This window comes from Lytechinus variegatus, chromosome 13 (assembly GCF_018143015.1).
Source record: "Lytechinus variegatus isolate NC3 chromosome 13, Lvar_3.0, whole genome shotgun sequence".
Lineage (NCBI taxonomy): Eukaryota > Metazoa > Echinodermata > Echinoidea > Temnopleuroida > Toxopneustidae > Lytechinus > Lytechinus variegatus.
The window spans coordinates 4,234,448-4,255,198 of record NC_054752.1 but is presented as its reverse complement, the minus strand read 5'-3'; the positions used below and the strand labels follow the sequence as shown (position 1 = coordinate 4,255,198).

At 37.8% G+C, this 20,751-nt stretch overlaps 2 protein-coding genes across 2 annotated transcripts; both read left to right on the top strand.

Moving 5' to 3' along the window:
• Positions 1-1,442: 1,442 nt before the first annotated feature.
• LOC121426387 lies at positions 1,443-6,807 on the top strand. Its single transcript, XM_041622673.1, has 4 exons — positions 1,443-2,186; positions 3,743-3,920; positions 5,188-5,389; positions 5,933-6,807. The coding sequence occupies exons 1-4, from the start codon at positions 1,944-1,946 to the stop codon at positions 5,991-5,993; spliced, it is 684 nt and encodes a 227-aa protein (XP_041478607.1). The 5' UTR covers positions 1,443-1,943; the 3' UTR covers positions 5,994-6,807.
• Positions 6,808-12,560: 5,753 nt separating this feature from the next.
• LOC121426765 lies at positions 12,561-18,298 on the top strand. The gene is made up of 4 exons (XM_041623157.1): positions 12,561-12,627; positions 13,522-13,649; positions 15,170-15,319; positions 16,770-18,298. Exons 1-4 carry the CDS (start codon positions 12,569-12,571, stop codon positions 18,224-18,226), a joined length of 1,794 nt encoding a protein of 597 aa, XP_041479091.1. The 5' UTR covers positions 12,561-12,568; the 3' UTR covers positions 18,227-18,298.
• The last annotated feature ends 2,453 nt before the right edge of the window (positions 18,299-20,751 follow it).

The following is a 20,751-nucleotide window of genomic DNA, read 5'->3' as shown; positions in this document are numbered from 1 at the left end:
TGTCATTCGGAGATCATTATCCATCAATTTAACCTCGTATGTTTATACCAATATTTGGTGTATTAATGTTAGAATTTTCATTTGGTAAATCAATTAGCACCTGTATATCTTAATATATGTTTTAGTAATGGGGCAAGGGCCCTATGCCCACACCTAAATACAAGTCTGTAAAATTCTTAACACACATCGCGCCTTCTTTCATTCGGAGATCCGATATTGGGTGTACTAATGTTAGCATTTTTCATTTGGTAAATCAATTAGCACCTGAATATCCTAATAATACCATCAAATTATACACACCCCCTCGTAATCTTCGTTCAATCACTGACACTTGCAGACTTTGCATTTCCTTGTCAAAACTCTCCTCTGCCGAAAAACGGTTTGCTGTAGCAGCTGCCAAGACTTGGAATGCTATCCCTCTGCTCCCAGTGTTATTGGCTTCAAATTTTCCCTTGAGACATATACCTTTTTTCTCAATAATTAATTTCCCTTTTTTATCTTGAATATTGTAGTAATTATTGCAAATGTTAAATTGTTATTCCTACATTTTACGCGCTATTGTACTTTTTGTTTTTAGCGCCTCTAAATACCCATTATTATTATTATTATTATTTGGTTTTATCTTATTCTATTTCATTATCTTGATTTATACCAGTTTGTTGATTGTAACATCGTTCTGTCAAGTTGTTTCAAACAGGAAAAATTAGAGGGTACCTGACAGGCAAATACTATTTTTTTAAGTTGTGAAAAAAAGGGTAATCAATATTCACCTTACTACAAAACAAAGTAGGATAATAATAGCGGGCCTTAATATCTAAATTTAAAAAAATTAAAATAAAAAGTTTGTGGGTTTTCGAGAGAAACGCGTAATCGAGAGAGGGGGGGGGGGGCAGATGGAGGGAGGGGGGGGGGGAGAAAGGGGGTGAAAAAGGAAATGCAATATTTTGGGTTCCAGGAAAGTTATATGGGCCTATAGGAATGGAGTGACATTGCTCGTTTAAACTTTATATCAGGGTATATTAATGTTCTTTTGCTCAGAGGTTTGCGATAAGAAACTGACGAATTCGAAGTCCCTCGTCAAAAATGTTTCAATCATAATTCCCGTCAATTTGACAGATAATCCTAGAGGGCTACAATATGAAAAGACGTCCAATAAAAGTCTTAATGTCAGAAACCATACACGGATGGCACGCCCCTTCAATACGGCCCATGTATACAATCGACCCTAACTAACGCCAATCACCGTAAATGACAGCTGTCCGTCCATTCAAGCCAGTCCCAACAATAGCGATTCGCGTATTGTTCTCCGTGTCAGTCAGCTGAATAACAATACAGGTGTTTTTCGCACCTTTTGTAAAGAAACAGAGAAGGTACTCAAAACATGATTTAGTGTAGTTGTGATTCGCGAACCATTCAACCGGCGTACGAGTGAATGATAGACTATCGGCTCGAATTCTCTGGATTCGCCAGTTGAGCTTTGATTCTCGGACAACTCTCGTCACTTAAGTTATCAACAGAACAACCCACTGGAATCACCTTTTGCTGTTGTGCAGTTTTACGATCAGCGGCTCGTAACGAAAAGGTCATTCCGTCAAGTTTACGGCCATAAATTGGACAAAACGAACAGAGGTTCTGGAATGTAGCGCCTGACCCTATACGAACTTTTCGTCTTTATTTTGTAAACATTCTTCAAGAGTTATATTTGGTTTACCATACATCCAGAAACAGTTATTGGACCTGATGCGCAATTGAGGAACTTGCAAGCTAAAGACTGCAATGCTCAATGCAAACACTGTAGTTGTAAACAAATATCCAGAGGAATAACTATTTCTACATATTCATAATTATTCTTTCCTCGGCTGAGCTAACTCAGTTTTTTTCCCTCGTCAAGAACTTTTCGCGTCTTGTGTTCAACCTAAGTCATCCAACATCCCTAACCAGCGATGGTTCGTGTTATGGATACTGCCACGCTCTGCATCTTCGCGCTCCTCGCAGTGGTCATCGATGACGGCGACGCGTACATGTGGAATTGGATGTGGAGTGGATCTGCCACACAAGGGCGAGCTCCTCCGGGTATGATCGACGACGGCGACGAACCCGTGGTCAACGGCGACCTCGACATCAGCCATCCTAAAAACATCCAAGGTCGACTTCTTGTCAACGAAACAGAAGCTCGGTATTATGAGGTAAGAAGAGGCATCTCATCTTCCTTCGACATACTTTTTAAAACACTTCAATACCAATTTTGATGCGCTGTAGACCTAGTAAATGAAAATGTCACTTTCATGTTAAGCGAATTGAGAAGAGTTCAAAAGACCTGAAATGGCTACCCTTGCCAAATATGACGTCATTTTCATTATCATTTTCAGAATTGACCTACTTTTGGATTATTCATTACTAGTTTGGTGATTACTTTCTCATGTGCATGAGGCTTATCGCAAAATCCTCACCATTTTTGGGTAAATGCTATTCTCAGGAGATTCCAAGAAATATTTATTGCAACGCAAAATGTTACCGTCTTCTGGTCAATGATTACAACCATAAATGATATGGGATTATTAGCCACGCATTTGAAATAAAATCGATGCATATTCATTTAAGTTTTGAAGAAAAAAATATGCATACAAAGTTACAAACAAAACGATTTGCGTTTAATTTCTCAATTTTAGGCCCGAGTCTGTTGTTCAACCAGAAGTTCATAGAACAGTAGCCTAATTTAGCTTAACCCGACCTACCTTGTGTGAACTTCCTACTTTTTCCTCCATGAGAATTATTGAATCATAAAATATTCTAATAAAATCGAAACATTTCATAAATAAATGATATTCCAGAGGTTTAAAATACATATGCACCATGACATACGTAGGGAGTTTTGAACATTGTGGCTGTTGTCGAAATGCAACACTTAATCCCTTGATATCTGTCAATTAATCGGGGCGCAATTAAAGGCCTATTGTTCACTTTCACACGTCGACGTGGGGCTATTGCTAGATTACAATGGGCCCAGGGTCCAGAGTGATTAGATAGCGTTACAGTCTCAATGGGGCACGATGGGGAGTCGGGTCCTGATTTCAAAGGAATTCATTCTGGATCGATTCCTGATGAACTTTAGAATTGGAAGCGAACCGAATCATTACAGACGCCCATCAGGATTCGACATCTCGTCTCTATTAGTGTCTGATACCTTTATTTCATTATCCAAACGCAGAATGTCACAGAGACCAGACGACGCGTTCTGAAATAAAACTAAGAAAAGTAAAATCGATACTTGGGATCCAATGCCCAGCCTAATGAGGTCGACGTACAGTGCGATAGTCATTTAAAATATCCTCCGCGGCGCGATGCTTTCAGCAAGCGAAGTCCGATATTTTTACCGAGCATTGGCGAGATACCATAAAACAAACTTCTTTTCAGAAGTTTACTTCATGTCTAGGCATACCATGTTTATTGTGTGGACAATATATTTGATTATCATGAATGCTTTCTGATTCCCTTAGTAATGATTTTAGAGAAAGCAGGTTGCTGTGAATTAAAATAGAGATATATCATGATGGTTATCCTTTCACGATAAAAAATGTTGATTTTGGTTGATAATGAGTAATTTGCACACAGGTAGAGTGTGTATATAAAAAAATGTAAATAGATTTTTAATGTAAAGAGTTAATATCAATTATTGTATTTGCAATTAATGTTCTTACACAGTCGATAATCTTCAATTTATCATTTATTTTTGCACAAATAGGACCTCCCTTGCGACAGCGACAAGAAATGCGGCCGTGGCCGTTTCTGTGACCTGCATTACGGTGGATGTCATCGACATCGTCGACCAGGACATCTCTGCAGACGAGACGGACATTGCCAGAAAGGATACGATTGTATGTTTGGAACTTGCCGCGAAACCATTCCAGAAAGAACGCTAGGTAGGCATGATTCACTGGCGTATAGACCGGGGGGACCCGAAAAATATTCATGACAAAAAATGGATGGGAAAAAGGGAAAGGGATCTAAAGGTAAAGTTTGATAGTCTCTGTTCAATACAATGTCAGTATTTAAAACGACATGAATAGATAAATGAATAAAATAAGTTTAAAAGATCAAACTTTTTGTTCTCTTGCTTTGCCCGCTCCAACTTTTATAGAAAGTTCTGTCTGGCCCCACTCAAAAATTCGCTCGTTATGCTACTAGCATTGTCGCTAGATTTTTGTCCTATAAAGGCCTTCAACTGGACAAGTCATATACTACAAATAAAATCAAAGCATAATACTTTATCATTTTAATAATATTTGATAAATTATTTATCTGAGTTGACAAAATATCAAACCTTTGTGCGAACATGAGCGTCTCAAGAAAAAAAAAACAATCTTTGGTATTAATAGCGAAGTTTCCTAAAAAGATTTATCCAATACCAAATTAATTGGCAGTTTTACATATCATATCCAGTTCCTCTTCGCCGCCTCTCCACCGCAATTACCTTTCCAGCAGATATTTTCTAACATATCGAATGACTTTGCGGGAAGTGGATATTTGCACAATGTCCACAGGCGTTGTATTGGAGTTATAGTGTCAATATTTGCCGACAAAATGTCACGTTTTAGTACAAAATCGACACCCATAAAGTCCAAAATGCAACAAATGATCAGCAATAGTTAACCGTAGTCCATTTTTGAAAAAGTGTGTTCATAATGTGTTGTTTAAAATGCGTTTGAATCCTGTGGGTAAAGTTTGAAAGACTGCTGTTGCATATTTTTATTTGGGTATGCATGTATGTAGCTTCACGTGCAATGTGTGTCATATCATTTAAATTAGCATACAAAGGTTAACAAAAAAATAATAAACTTCATGTATAAAAACTGGTTCAGCTAGGGCTTAACAATACCCTGATTTGTTATATTATAGGTCTACATGAATCGCAATCGCAAACGTAATCTAGAATTAACTGAGTAGGTTGAAACACCCTGTATCATGCTAATATTTGAAGAGAGTTTGGCACTTACTTATTTAATCCAGACGAGTGGTTTAGGCGTGGAACACCTGTGGTGAGGTAGACAGTTCCCTCCGTCTCTTTCGAATGATCTATTGATTGACAGCTCCTTTATGTTTTTTACTAGCGTCACGTGTTGCGAATTTACCCAATCTAAGCACTGCTTGAAAAACTAATGTTTTTGGACTTTTCCATTGTTCTTTTAGGGGCGCGTTGCAGGAACGACAAGGATTGCGGTAGCAACATGTGTTGTGCGAAGCAGCACGGTGAGTCGGTGTGCAAGCAGAAACTCCCCCTTCAGGCGAAATGTTACATCCCACCAGGCGGGATGGAATACGTCATCGATTCGATGTGCCCGTGTGAGGATGGGCTCGTGTGCAGCGAAACGGTTGTAATGGAAAGAAGAGAGTGAGTGTTTTTTTTTCTTTCTTTTCAAATCCTCTCCTTATGCTTCTCCTCCATCTTCTTCTTCGTCGTTGTCGTCGTCTTTTTCTTCCTCTTCGTCTTCCTTCTCTTCTTCTTCTTCCTCTGCTGCTGCTGTTGTTGCTTCTTCTCCTTTTCCTGCCTCCCTCCCTTTTATTTTTTTTTTCAATTAGAATTTATTTATTCAAAATATCTATTGGTTATGTTATCTTACCATACTTTGTAAAAGAAATTGTTGGCTCTGAATAAAAATCATAACTTAACAACACCAGAGATTTGTTCTTAATGATATGTCATACAAACAACCAATATTGGCATCAATAACCAGATGAATATGTAAATATCATGAACATCGAAAGTATATGATGTTCGCTGCTGCTGCATTTAGTCTTTATATATTCGATTGATAAAAGTGATTGTTTACGCTGGGCGTGTTCAAGAAAAAAGTATTATTGTAACTTACAATTATCTTCCCAAATCAACGGTTTTGTAATAATTTTTCCTCTCCGTTTCTTTTATTCCCTGCAGGCAAGAGTTCGTTCTTCGCTTTTGGACGGATCGAGGTCATATGCGATGTCAAGCCCGGTGAAAGTTATTCTAATAAACACTAAACCTGTGCTATACATTCTTGCTCAAGACGTACTGTGTGCTGCTCGTCTGCTTCCGAAGGTTTCCGAGTTCCTCCGATGGTTGCCGATTGCAACCAGTGGCTTCCGATATCTGTCGGAAGCTCGTCATGGATAGAAATGCTGCGTCAAGATTTCCGGCAGCCGCCAAAGCGACCGTGACAGGAGAGCCACATTTTCTACGAAATCCAGCATAGTTATTCATCCATTCTTAATTTGATTGAGATGGTTTTATGTATATTTCTGTCCTTGTAAGATATAAACGTTTTGCCTCTATTTCAAATAGAATTTACAATAGAATCTTTAAAACGTTTGATATATAAATTATATTCTCTGAAACGTGAATTGCTACATGTGATAGTGTGAATTGAATTATCAAACTACGTAGGCTATGTTGATCCTATTACGAAGGTCATTCTAACAAAATACCACCTCATAATCGGATTTATATTTCACAATTATAAACTGAAACTACTCACAGAATGAAAGGAAAATAAATGCTAGAAAGTTATGCGAACTTTTCGTCTAATTAATCATATATTACTTTGAACAAGACGAACGAATGGATTTCTTCGAGTACATTTTTTTATTTATACAAATGCATTTTTTTATTGTTAAATGAGGATAAGGGTGCTTGTCGGGTATTATGTTAATTTTAAAGACCTACATAATCAAACAAGCTTTTATTCTATTCATTACTTAACATACAATGACCTTATCATGTCATGTAATAATCTTTTGAGAATGATTGATTAAAAATAATAAATTTGATTAAATTCAGCGGGACCTTTATTCAGTTATATTCATAAGCCCGTAATATACGACAAAATCAATGACAGCTCTGCATGCAACTTATAGATCAAATTGTCAGTCGATGTTGAACGATCAGAAGTGCTGATTTACACGTGATATAGACTTGCGTTTGATGTTCTACAAATGTCGCGTGTCGTTGATGGCATCAGTAAGAAGTACACACGCGATCTGCCTTTCATATAATAATTATACATGCTTTATTCAATCGATGGGTAAAATAACAATCAATCAAACATAGCGATGTTATTTTCATATATTGATCTGATAAGTTTTGCATTATGATGAATGTAATAAAAGAAAACAGATATGTAAATTAATGTTTATTTGCTTCGTTTTCATGATGTAATGGATAGCAGTTATAAGAGGAAAGGGGACATAACCAACCTTAAAGGTATTGTTTAACTTTGTGAGCAGCCGATTTAAAAAATTCTCAATCCAAGATGAAACATGTGTTCAAGTGCATGTATTAGAACTAATAAACCATGAAAACAACCATTATTGAGAATGAAAAGCTAAAACTACAAAGCGAACCCCGATTTTGTAAATAGGCGTCTTATAGACGCCTAAATAGTACACATAAGTGTATGGGATGAAATTAAGATGGTGTTTCCGGTCACTTTATATTTCAATTTTTGAAGCACTAAATAATTATTTTCGAACCCAATTTTGTCTGGGCTTCATTTGTAACATATCACAGACACAGGTGACAAGTGTGACTTTCTAGCTCAGATTTTTTAAAAGTCAAACCAATGTTAACCAATCACTTTAAGGAAAATAGTGATTATGCTCAAAGCAATTTGATTCAGACATAGATCAAGAGGTAGAGAGAGGGAGTTAATAGCAGAGAGAAACGGGCCACTGGGAACGATTTTTTTTAATGGGGGTGCTGATGTGAATTTGAAAAAAGGCCATGGAGAGAAGGGAGGTACGCTGAGAGGGAGAAATGAGAAGGGGAGAAACAGGGAAGGAGAGAGAAGCAATGGGGGAGAAAGAGAGGAAGGGGAAAAAAGAGATATGGAGAAAGAGGGGGAGTAATCGAATCGTGTCTATCACGTTTCATTAAAAACAAAAGGAAAAAGAAAGGGCGAAAATAGCTTATAATTGAACTTTAATTATAGCAGGGTATCATAACTATAGAGAAATAATTTATACCTATTTCGACGAAGTTGGAAACCAATTTAACACCCGTCTTAAAACGGTGAAAATGAGAAACGTGAAGAAAAGGGGGCGTTGGGCTACATGTTCAAGTATATATTTTACTTACTATAGATTAGGACGGGAAGGGGCCAAGGAGAGAAAGAGAAATAGAGAGTGAACGAGAGAAGGCGAGAGGGGAGACAAATAGAGGGGAGAGAGAGAACGAGGGGGACAGATAGTGGGGGGGGGGGCGTGAACGGGGGTAGGGATAAAAAATATAGCAAAGGAGCTGAAATTGTGAAAGGTTCCAATTGCGTTATTATGAACTTTAAAATTGAGAAAATCTCTAATCCTTATACTTCCGTCCATCTTCGAACATCTTTTTCCTGTCATCTCTTTCTTTGTCATTATATTTGTTTCTTCTCATATTTTTTCCTTTCTTTTAACTTTCTCTCTCTCTCTCTCTCTCTCTCTCTCACGCACACACTCTCCACCTATCTGTCCGTCTATGTGTGTCTTTCTCTGTTTATTTGCGGAATACTACTATGTGGAACTGAGGTCATTTTAAGTACGATAAGTGCATAATTTAGCTGTCTTTTGAAATATAAATGACAGTGGATAAATTAGAAAAATAATAAAGAATAAAACTGTAAATCGAGAGAGAGAGAGAAAGAGGCAGGGGCTACATTGAGAAGGATGGTAGTGGAGGGAAGGAAGAGAAGAGGAAAGTGGGTTGGGAATGGGGTGGGATGTGGGGTAGAGGGGGGGAGCAGACAGAACGGGGGTGAATAAGTGACTGACAGAATAAGACACGAGGAGAGTGAAAAGGAGACTTTGTGAGACCGCGAAGGAAACAGACATAGATTGATGATGTATAATTATATGAACACGAGGAGATAGATAAAAAGGAACGCGAGTGAGTGTTATATTTAGAAATAGTTCGCGAGCCAACAGCTAGGGTCCGCCGTCACTGGGCCTACATCCGATGACTGCTTGAGCCCGTCTTATAGCGGTCATGATCCCCGACATTCCAGACCGACTCAATACATCTCCCCTGGAATAATGGGGGCGAAGATGAAGCCCTATACCAGTGCAGTAAAGGCCTACCCTATTACAGTTGAAATCAATCTTACCAAGCTCAATAGCCTAGATGCAGACATGCGCTTTTGTCAGAGGCAGCACTCGGGATGGGGAGGGGTTACAAACCCCTGTGATTTTCAAGTAATGACAGAAGGAGAAAAGAGGGTAAAAAACGAAAAAGAAAAGAAGAATGAATTCTATAATCATACCCCTGAAATTCAATTGAGAGAGAAAAAAAAGTAATCTTGCCTTGCCCCCACACCCCTCCCCCTCCAAATAAAAATACCCGGCGCCGTCCCTTGCTTTAGGTATATACGAAATGATTAACTGCATACCCTTTCCCCGGCGATCAGCTACATCACTATTCATTCGGTATACCTCCATGTCTGTCGCTAATTATTCCCGCCAAAAAAGACGATTTGGTTAAATACTCGGAAGGATTTTTCTTTACAAATTGTAGCTGTTCCAAGGTAAGCACGTATATCGCATTTCTTCATTTTAAAAACTATACCAATATAATTTGAAAGGATTAAAGCTAAGATACCCGCATTATACACGTTATATGAGACTATGCTTTATGGTTTGTAAGACCTTTTCAATGTGCAATCTTCGTTATTTTCATATTTTGTTTATATGATGTTTAGGTATAAACTAAAAATCTGGAATTATTACTACAGTGTTTGTACTAGGGGCAAGTGAGAAAGGATGAATAAGTGGTATTCCCCGGTGGATGGATTTGTATAGTCAATGAAAAGGATGATCTTTCGTACCAGTTTTCGGAGATCATGCACTTTTATGAAAAGATAAGAACTTGGCATCGTTAGCAATGTCGTATACAGGAAGCGCCCTTGACATGCGTGAGAGATACATTGTTGCACCTTTCTGGTTTAAAAGTGAACGAATACCCAACTGGTACAAAGTTGCACCTGTGCAGTGGCTGTACGGGGCTATATGAAGCAACATGTAGGTGGCTAAAGTTTCTTACAAAAATGCTACTTTCACATCTACAGTAGATTGAAGAATGGTTTTAACACAAATCCTGCTGAAAAGAACACATTGTCACACAGTGTGTTTACATTGTGGACTATTTTATCACTCACCCTGTTAAAATACTCAAATTCAGCAGTGTGAAGATATTCTCACACTGTGGGCTCAGTGTGACTGTTAACAGCGTGTTCACACGGTCGACTGTGTGAACATGTGATTCACACTGTTGAAATGCTCAAATCTAACAGTGTGAAGGTGATTTCACATTGTGTTCCACACTGTAAATACACAGTGGGACACTGTGTCCTTTCCAGTACACTCTAAGAAAACGTGTCTAACAATTTAAAAAATACGACGAAACAAAAAAAAAGGAAAAAGGTATAAACTGAATTATGTTATGATGAATAAATGAGAGACAAAAAAAAACTTAGGCGTAAGAGGAGTAGATAGATGACAATTGAAATATCATGACTCGATCCGAAGTATAATTAAAACAACATTTACACTGGTGTTGTATACCAATTAGCGGGCCTATACATTTCTTTCAATCACTACCCCGAATATACGAGCCAAGGTGAGGTGAAGTTTCACACTCATTGACATTATCACATTACAGAGATGCCTTTAGGGTGTTGCGGTCAGGGTCTCTTAACACAAAGGTTTGCAATTGATCGTACGCTTGATTTTTTACGATTGGTCGCACATTGTAGTCAATGCAATCAATCGTAAAGATACTCTTCTACAATGATTGCTATGTTTTGTGTTACGGGCCTTAGGTTACCTTGTCGGTTGACCTTAAAGATGGGGTTATGTGAATCGATGTCGGCAGTATATGAGTTGATTAACGCGGTGGATATGTAGGTATTTAATAAAGAAGAAGAAGAAGGAGAAGAAGAAGAAGGAGAAGAAGAAGAAGAAGGAGAAGGAAGAGGAGAAGATGAAGAAGAAGAAGAAATAGTAGTACTGGTAGTAGAAGATCAAATTCGATCAAATAAAACAGTGTTTATATTCTAATTTAGAAATTAAAGATCGTATGAAATCAATTTAATTCAATGTGAAAAATCAGTTACATAACCAAAGCACAATTCTTCCCAGTAGTACTCGTCCCGTTTAACACACTATAGATGAGTGTAGGGATTATGCGACACGTTCTTGTTATACAATTTTCACTTACTAGCTTTTTTGGTTTTCTTTAATCTATATATGAATTAATCCATTCATCCTTTTATTCATTTTTATATGGATTTAATTACCTTCTTATTCATTGTTATGAAATACATTTGTTTTCGCGGGATTTTTTTTTCTCGTTCGATTGCAATATGGTAAACAGTTATGAGACTTATCCATCCGTTGAGGTCTTTTTATTGGTCATGTTTATCATGAAATGTTATGGAAGGAATGATAATGTCAAACAATAATGCACATGCATTTTTTTTCTTGAAAAAATAATCCGTTATGTAATCATGGATAATCTCGGAGAATGTTAAATTTATTATTTTTTCAATTTGTTTCCCCTCCACAGGGATTTTATTATTTTGATTATTATAACAAGATATCTTTTCAATGACAAATCAAATTAATAACAACGAAATACAGTACAACAGTAATTGCAACAAATATATAAATTGAACTGTCAGGTTCACATAATAGTAAACAATTTAAGGAACAAGCAAGGAGTAAATGAACAATAATATTCATATCATGTATTATTGTACATGGAAAGGGAACTGAACAGATCACTTCATGTAAACATGGCACGTAATTGAAACCATTTCTTTGTAAACTTTACCATTTTAAAATTTGACTCTGCGATATATTTCTCATTCTTGAAATAATTCTGAAGTGCAAATTTGATATTATCAAAAACAGGTAATTGATGTTTTACTCTGGAAGTGTAAATCATCTGCCGTATCACTATCAATAAACAATTTAATGCATAATTACTTGAACCTCTTAAACCAAATATTTTTTTATTAGAGAAAAATATTCTATTTCCAGTTTTAAGAAATATCCATTGTTCAAACCTGTCCCATATATGTTTAATACATGTACATTCACAAAGTAGATGAGTAACTGTTTCACGATGTAGATTGCAAAAAGTACATTCTTTTTGTTGAGCTAAATTAATTTTAAACAATATTTCATTTGTATATAAAATACGTTGCATTATTTTGAACTGAAACCAAGGTAAATTCACATCGGTAGTACAACTGAGGTGAGGTAGTACAACATAACAAGTGCTATTGTATCAGGGATAATAGGTTCTTGGAACTTGCTACAGTGTGTGCCATTTATTAATGTTTATAAAGATATTAATTAACATATTGCATTAAGTTTCCTTGAATGTTAACTATTTTCTTTGTGACGTGTAGTGGTTGTTTTCTTTTGATAAGATGTTGATTTTTAAAGGGGAAGATATCAAGTTTTATTTCAAAACAGAGAAACATTGAGACTCAATATCTTCTCAATTTTACTTATTGTTTTTTCTCTCTCTTTTTCTCATAATAAAGATCAGTCTACAATGGCTACAGGTGAAGACAGCAAGGAGATGAATCACGTTGGACCTGGTCCGCCTGAAAAGTAGGTATAATAATGGGTTGGTTTATTTGCTTAACTATAAGGATTCTTTCAAACGCAACAGCCAACACTGTTCCAGGGGCCGCGGAAGCGGGAGGGCTACAAAAACGTAAAAATGATCATGTGATTGTGATTTTATGCATGGTCAGCCCCCCCCCCACTTTGAAAACCGTTCCGCGGCCCCTGTGTTCTAATGTCCAAATGGCGATATCAAGTCCGTCGGTGTCCTCTCGGTGTTAGTGTTAGTTTTATTTTAAATGTGGGTTTTTTTCTTCCAATTTTGACATTAAGGATACTCTTTCAGACGAAAGCAGCTACCAACAATGCACTATCCTATATCCACATGACGATATGAAGTCCATCGGCGTCCTTTCGGTGTCAGTGATAGGTTAATTGTTATGTCAGCTGAACACCAAGTTTAAAAAGAGTCTGATCCTTGGATAACTCTTGCTAGGGGTTGAGCTTTCAATAACCTGAATAATGTGATTTTGATCATTCATGATAAGGGCCTGGGAACGATTTTTTTTTTTACTGGGGGCGCTGATTTAAATTTGAAAAGCAAGAAAAAAAAACCAAAGAGGTTCTTACTTCGAAATGGAGATCCGATGGGTCGCGGGAAATTTGAAAAGCGAGAAAAAGGTTTCCGAACTGAAGGTTATTTTTGGTTGGATGCATTTTCTTATAGTCATCTTCCAGAATACCTGGGGTTATTGTCTATGGAGAACAATACACGCATCACCCCAGAGGAAATTCTACCCCGGCCTCCCAGGGCCATGTTTATGATAACTCAGACTAGGTTATAAGCTGTACTGGGGATTGCTATCGAAATTGTGCATGCTTCCAACACCAACACCCAACTTGACCCCACACATTCTCTTTTGCGTTTTATTTATCCAGTAAAAAGTTGACTGAACGGCTCTCGGATGAGGAGCTATTGGACCTTATTCCGACCTTAGAGAATGGAGATTTCTACCCGATAGGTCTCAAGCTCGACTATGATAATGACACCCTAAATCAAATCAGAGGTAAGCAATTGTGTACCTTCACTGTAAAAACTGTGGTGTTAAAACTGACACCAGTTGGTGTTAATAGACGAACACACCCTGAGGTGTTAAAATTACACCCTAGAGATTGAACATAACACTAAAGAGTGTAAACATAACAACCAGAGGTGTTATAATAACACCTATAGCTGTTAAAATAACACTGTCAATTTAACACCGGAGTAAAATGACTGGAGTGGTCCTCTATGTACACCAGTTAACACCACAGTTTTTGCTGTGTATACATCGATCTATGCAATTTAAAATTCTTATTTAGTATTTCAATCAGAAAAATACAATGATAAATCATTACTTTGAATCAATAGAGAATGAGCAAAATAAATAAAGCGTTCACACATAGATTATTTTTTTTATTTTATACACTATTGAAAAAAATGCACCTAGATCTGCGTAAGTAGAGAAACAATATTCAAATTAGAAAGTCAAACTTACTTTATTCACATCCCTTAAAATGAATTAAAGAATCCATATAATACATGAAATATGTGAACGTAAGAAAAAAAAGAATCAATAAATGAAAAAATAATATGAATTCAAAAGGAAAGGGTATATGATAGAGATATGCAGTCGATGTAGTGGATTAGCAAGGCCTAAAGACCTATCGAAGATAATCCCTTAATTTCTACGCATAGACTTTAACAAATAGGCTAACAGGGATTAAACATTACAGCCAAAACATAACTACAAATAAACCAACCAACACAAATAATTAAACAAATGTTCTTTCTAAGAGGAAAATCAACATGTTTTTAAATCCCTGTGGGCCTTGGATTCCCCTTCTGGATAAAACAGTGTTCCATTACAGTGTCCCGCAGTGTGTTCACAGTATGGAACACAATGCGCAATCATGATCCCACTGCTAGATGGCTCAAATTGCCAGTTTTAATCACATTAAAGAGTTTACTATACACTTCCACACATTCATGTTCATGAACAATCGTACCTTAGTGGTGTCCACAGTGTGAAATTATCTGTGATTTGTGAATCACATCGTATGAACCAGCATGTAATTCCACTGTGGTCGTGAACACAGTGCGAATACTGTGATCTTTACATCAGGGATATTTGTATAGAACTGAAATAAAATGATGATGCATAATAATGCTGTGGAGCGTCGTGGTCCAGTGGATTAGTCTACAGACTTTGAAACAGTGGGTTGTGGGTTGAAATCCCAGCCATGGCGTAGTTTCCTTCAGCAAGGAATTCGTCCACACTGTGATGCACTCAAGGCAGGCAATGCCATGTGAGGTAAATGGGTGCCGGCAGGAAGTAATTCCTTAAAAAGTTGTGCGCACCTGAATCGGTAGCCTAGCTTAGCAGGGGTAATTATAATAATGGGGGCCGTTTGGAGAACATTTTTCGGAACTGTAGAGGTTACCCTGGGTAAATATACCGTTATTGTTGTAATTATTATTATTTGTCTTTATTATTCATTTGTAGCCTGTATGTATTTATGTTTTTATTATTCATTTGTACGTAAGGTGACCACCCAGATGACATAAGCGCGGCCTTCAAGGCCCTTTTCCTCAGTTGGGAGAATTACGTCACAGTTTCGCCCAAGGCAGCCAGATTAATGCTTGCTGAAGCACTCAAGTTCGTCGAGAGGAAAGATCTAGCCGGAAGAGTTATAGGTAAATAATCTACTCTTGATTCGGCGTTGATTCATGTTAGCTTGGACGGACGACATAAGCATGGTTAGGGGCTTTTCGACTTGCGAGGCCACGTCTAGTGGATGTGACGTTAGTAAGTCATAATAATGAAGCAACGCGAGATACTAAGCAAGCCAAAACTCGACCATTGTGGCCTGGCCTGGCATGTCAACTGTTAATAGCAAAGACATTCACTCTAATGCATAATTGCAGATAGATCCAGATAGATTGTGATAAGGGGCCAATCGAAATCTGGATTATCTTTGAATTACATGAAAGTAGTTTGAAATCTCCAGACATTCAAGTTTAAATTCTTTGAGATTTAAAAATGAAAATGCAAACTAAATCCACAATTCGATTGGTCTTAACTACATTCCACCTGGATACATTTATCACCCTGTAATTTACGGTTTATGTTCCATTGGTCTAATGCAAATTCGTCCAATTACCAACTCGTTTACTATAATTTGGTTTACTATTACGTCTAATAACCAGTTGGTCCAATAGCCAGTTAGTCCATATCCCATTTGGTCTAAATGAAATGAATGAAAATAAATTGGATATTAGACCAGCTGGTTATGAGACGAAATGGTTATAGACGAACTGGTGCTCAGATGAAGTGATGATTGGACCAATTGGTTATTGGACCGAATGGTTGCTAGACGAAATGCTGATGGACGGAATGGCCTAAGACTAAATGGAGGTTCACAATGTGTTGAGAGGACAAGTTGGCAATAGACGAATTGGCAATTTACCTAATTTACTAAATCACGTATTTCCCTAGGTAAGTGGACAAACAGTGCGTGCTTACGCGTGTTCGTATATCGCAAAGCTTCACTCAACTGACAGGCTTTATGGCGTACTCATGTAGCCCTCCACGAGCGGACATGCAAATCGAAATTATCAGTTAAACTAAGATCGCCATTTTGAAAGAATTCTCCAGCCAGTAATTCAATCATTGGATCTTTTTGAATTTTTCTTTCCTTATTAAGTGATTGTCCAATTGATCAATTACAATGTAACTATTCACTCTTTAGTATACCATTGACTTTCACTTATCTCTTACCCATCCTAATAACACGGCATGTAATTTATATTTGGCCGAGGCAGCCTGAGGACAAGTTGAATGAAAATTATGATTTGGAACAAAATTGCTGACGACAACGAGAATCGGTGAAAGGGGGAGGGAGAGCCCATGACCCATAGTACATCTCTATCATATTTCCACATCCAAAATCTACGTTTGTATACTCTTTAAAACAGTTACCTTACGCTATTATGCAAGCCGTGCACATTTTAGTAATATTTAAAACATCTACTCTTAGGAATGAATTTCTACAGTAGTTTTGCTAGAAGTACGTTCACTATTTATTGTTTATTCGAAGTCCAGTATTGTTTATATTAAATGACTTTCTTTTATTTTACTTCTTAGGTGAACAGCCAAAAGACGAGAAAGAACGTGTTGAATACATGTGCAATAAACACAACTTCAGAGAAGCATCCTACTACTGTAAAAAGAGTAAGGAGAAAATATGTGAGCGATGTCTGGAGGAATATGAGACAGCCAACATCGTCCCCGTCAATGATATGCACATCGAGATCAAACACAAGTTAAAGAGCAGCTTCGATCGCCTGAACCAGGCCAGAGATCGTCTGGAGAGGATAAGGGAACAAGGAAAGGGTGGCATGACCGGTATGATCACGAAGACACAAGTAGGTATCCAAGTCATGCGTGAAGGTATTTACAAAGTATTCTCCGAAGCTCATGACATGATGTCCAAGGAAAGGGATGCACTCATCGAGAAAGCGAACGTCTTGGAGAGGTCGGCGAGCCCAGAGGTGTATGGGTTCGCCTTGTCGAAGCTGAAGAAGTGCGAGCTGGCCCTGATGGAGGTGAAGGAGAAAGCACAGTATGTCAACGACGTCACCAAATTCGAATCTGCGTCTCAGAAGATTGATGTCATTCTAAATGCTTGTCTTGATAGGGGACCCCTTATGAATCTGAACAAGCTGGAGATGAAAATGGTAGCTTGTCCTTCCGTTTACCTGGGACACTTAGAGGAAGTCTCCGGATGGGAATTTGTGGAGCAGTTTGACCTTCCCGAAGACAAGAAGGAAGAGATGAACGTCTGCATCAAACTGACGGATCGGAAAATCGTGGTGGGATACAGGCTAGGTGGAGCGGATATCATAGATCTAGATACCAAGAAGACGAGCAGAATCGCCTATGATGTTAGGATCAGTAGTATGGCTCTCATGAGCTCGGGACACATTATTCTCTGTACAACAGACAATAAGCTAGGCATGATCACACAGGCAGGACACAAAATGTCTTCGTTTTTCTTCACTCAAAAGACCAACAAACCATGCTGTGTGAGCGTTGATGACAAGGATACGATATACATGGGTTACTCCGAGTTCAGCAACATTGAAGTGTTTGAGACCACTGGAGGATTCCTGAGGAACATCGCCACCGTCCTGCAGCCATGGTGCATGTCCATCATGAAGTCGGGCCACATCGCCGTCACCGAATGCACCATAGGTCTTAGAGATGCTGTCGAGATCATGAGCCAGGAAGGACGTCCCGTGGGACACATCATCGGTCGCTTGGGATGCTCTCCTTTCTCCTGCATCGACGAAGCGGGCAACATCTTCGTCGCTATGGTAACCAATGATGGGAGATGCACTCTCAGGAAGTATTCCCCAACTGGAGACCACTTGGAGACAGTTGTCGAGGAGCTCCAGTTAGAGTGGCACGAGCATCGTGAGTGGCTCCAACTAGCCAGTCTGTCACCTAATGAACTTGTTCTTTGTGATAGGGGATCTGTTTATGTGTACCGACGAAGACCAACACTTTCGATGATGACCACAATTATAGGATCGGATTGATTACCCTTGATGTTCAATAATTATGATGTGTATACCATAGCATTTTTTTCATAGCACGGGACAGTTAAGAAAAATGTTTTATACGACTTGTCAAGTCGTATAAAACATTTTTTAACCCAATCGATTCATATAGGTGACTTAGTATATTGTTTTAGTCGTGTGTACAGTCATGCACAACTTATAAAAAGCTTTGTGAAACAACACACTGGAATGTGAATTTTAATGATATCTCCACCTGACACTTCCCTGCATATTTGACAAAAATTATGATCAACTTGTGTATAGAGCCATTAATCAATTTTAAAAAGGTTACAAAAACATGGGTACGTTTTACAAGTCATGTATTTCTTCAAATCTCTTACAGTTCCCCCAAATTTGATCATCTGAAGACCTGTATGTACCCCTTATTCATTTGTCAGACATAGACAGGTTACTGAGTTAAAATAAACTAACCTTGACTATCTTCAATAGGAGGGTGGTTCATTGTGGCTAATACAGTATGTGTACATCTGTGTGTGATCATCAAGAAAGATTTTTGCTACCCTTTATTCCCTTTTCCGGCTTTTATAACAAGACCGCTTCTCATCGAATGTTAAACATTTTGCTTTTCGGTGAAATGATGGTCGCTTCTTATAATTTGTACTGAGAGTAGTATTTACCTGTTCGTTATACTTTTCCATGCCGATATTATTTTGTTCATAAGTCTGGTCTATCAAGTTCCAAATAATAAATTTAACTATGAGGTTTATCAACATTTGGTAGGGATATCTATTTATGGGATATACATGTATGTATATAACTTAAGACGAACGCACTATCATGACTATGTTCTATGTATACATTGTATGGGCGTTTTGTTGTGTGCGATTACTTTCATGTTGCACAAGAACGTATGAATATGTCTTATATAAACCAGGGGGCTTCAAACCGTCAGATTTTAGTGATATGGATGAGACGACCTAAATGTGACGTCATTCTTTTCCTCAATTAAAAAATATTAGTTCGAAAATAGGGAGTAGATAAACTACTTACATATCTCCCTTTGATCTGCCGCTACCATTCTTTCTTTCTTTCCTTCTTTCTTCTTTCTTTCTTTCTTTATTTCTTTCTTTTTCCTTCTGTTTTATTTTTCCTTCTTCGCTTTTTGCTTTTAAATTCTTCAAGAATTACAGGAATGGCCATCCCCTATCGCATCCTTGTACCCCTCCGCCCATGGACAAGCACATTGACAATTCTGTGTGTAAACCCACTGCTTTCTTCATGTTAACATAATGTAATAAAAGCTTATCTCATGAATCGGTTTTTGTTAACAATGTTTGACCGTGCATGTGGGTTGGATGTCGAAAAATACAATATTTTTCAGGGTTTTTTTTCAAAACCTGAGCGGTTAAACAAAAAATATTATATCGAAAATGGGAATTACGTTTCATTTCAAAGGCTCCATGTAAACATTATTACATGAGAAACCTAGAATTGAACAATGCAGAGAAATGTGTACGGATGATAATTCAAACCGAGAGCGTATAGTGTAAAGAGAAATTCGATGAAACAGGTGGAAAAAGGCGAAAATTAGAATAAGAGGGTGACAAAAAAACTGGAGGAAAGGAAGGAAAGAAAGAAAGAAAGAAAGAAAGAAAGAAAGAAAGAAGAAAAAAGAAAGAGAGGGAGGGAGATGTGAAAGAGGAGCAGAAGGAGGATGGAAAGGTGGATGGGTAGGGAGGGAGACATATGGCATGAGTTTTGTACTAGGATTTGGTTCCAACGTAGTTTGCCTATATCTTTGGTAATATGACAATTATTATGAATTCTACTCATACATCTCTCACATTTTCCTGATCAGATAAGCTTTCACTGATCTTTATAAAAAAAAAGCAAACAAATACCAGTGTACTGTATGAAGTAGTGATTAACTGTTCAAGCAATTACAATAACCTTTTTTATAATTATGTTTTTATTGAAATATGAATGGCTTTTAGTCGCTAATTTTGAACAAGCGGTTTGATCCGTTCAATTCATATTCATTGTTTGCGCCCTATAGAGTGCCGTCGGGGGTATGTGCCCCTTCATGTACCCCCACGGCCACACCCTATAAACCTGTTACTGGGGGTGATGCGACAATGCAACCCCAAGTAACAATATAATAATCCCGAATTGCCTGCCCTTCCGCCCCCCCCCCCCGGCCAATACGCGCCTTGAATCCGATTCAGTCAACAGTTTACATGAAACTTCCCCGAAATAAACAGTTTGATCAATTATTTGTAAGGGAAAGTCGTAAATCATCCATATTTGTAAAAAAAAAAAGACGTAGTGATTACGTGCATAATACGTTTCGATTCCTTTTGTGAAAAGACCGAATAGAAAGCAATAATGAACATTGTATTGATTGCGATACGTGCCAATCATGCCAATGCATCCTCGCGTATTTATAAACATTATATAAGCTCACATATAGAAACAGTTTCGACCGTCTAGACATATCCCAGGGGCGGATCCAGCTTTCGCCAATAGGGGGCCGACAAATATTT

Excerpts from the sequence above, each read along its gene's own strand:
- LOC121426765 (XM_041623157.1), top strand. The coding sequence starts at position 12,569 with ATGGCTACAGGTGAAGACAGCAAGGAGATGAATCACGTTGGACCTGGT. Across the intron at positions 12,628-13,521 it reads GGACCTGGTCCGCCTGAAAA|TAAAAAGTTGACTGAACGGC; the intron begins GTAGGTATAATA and ends TTATTTATCCAG. Across the intron at positions 13,650-15,169 it reads CACCCTAAATCAAATCAGAG|GTGACCACCCAGATGACATA; the intron begins GTAAGCAATTGT and ends TTTGTACGTAAG.
- LOC121426387 (XM_041622673.1), top strand. The coding sequence starts at position 1,944 with ATGGTTCGTGTTATGGATACTGCCACGCTCTGCATCTTCGCGCTCCTC. Across the intron at positions 3,921-5,187 it reads CATTCCAGAAAGAACGCTAG|GGGCGCGTTGCAGGAACGAC; the intron begins GTAGGCATGATT and ends TTGTTCTTTTAG. Across the intron at positions 5,390-5,932 it reads GTTGTAATGGAAAGAAGAGA|GCAAGAGTTCGTTCTTCGCT; the intron begins GTGAGTGTTTTT and ends TATTCCCTGCAG.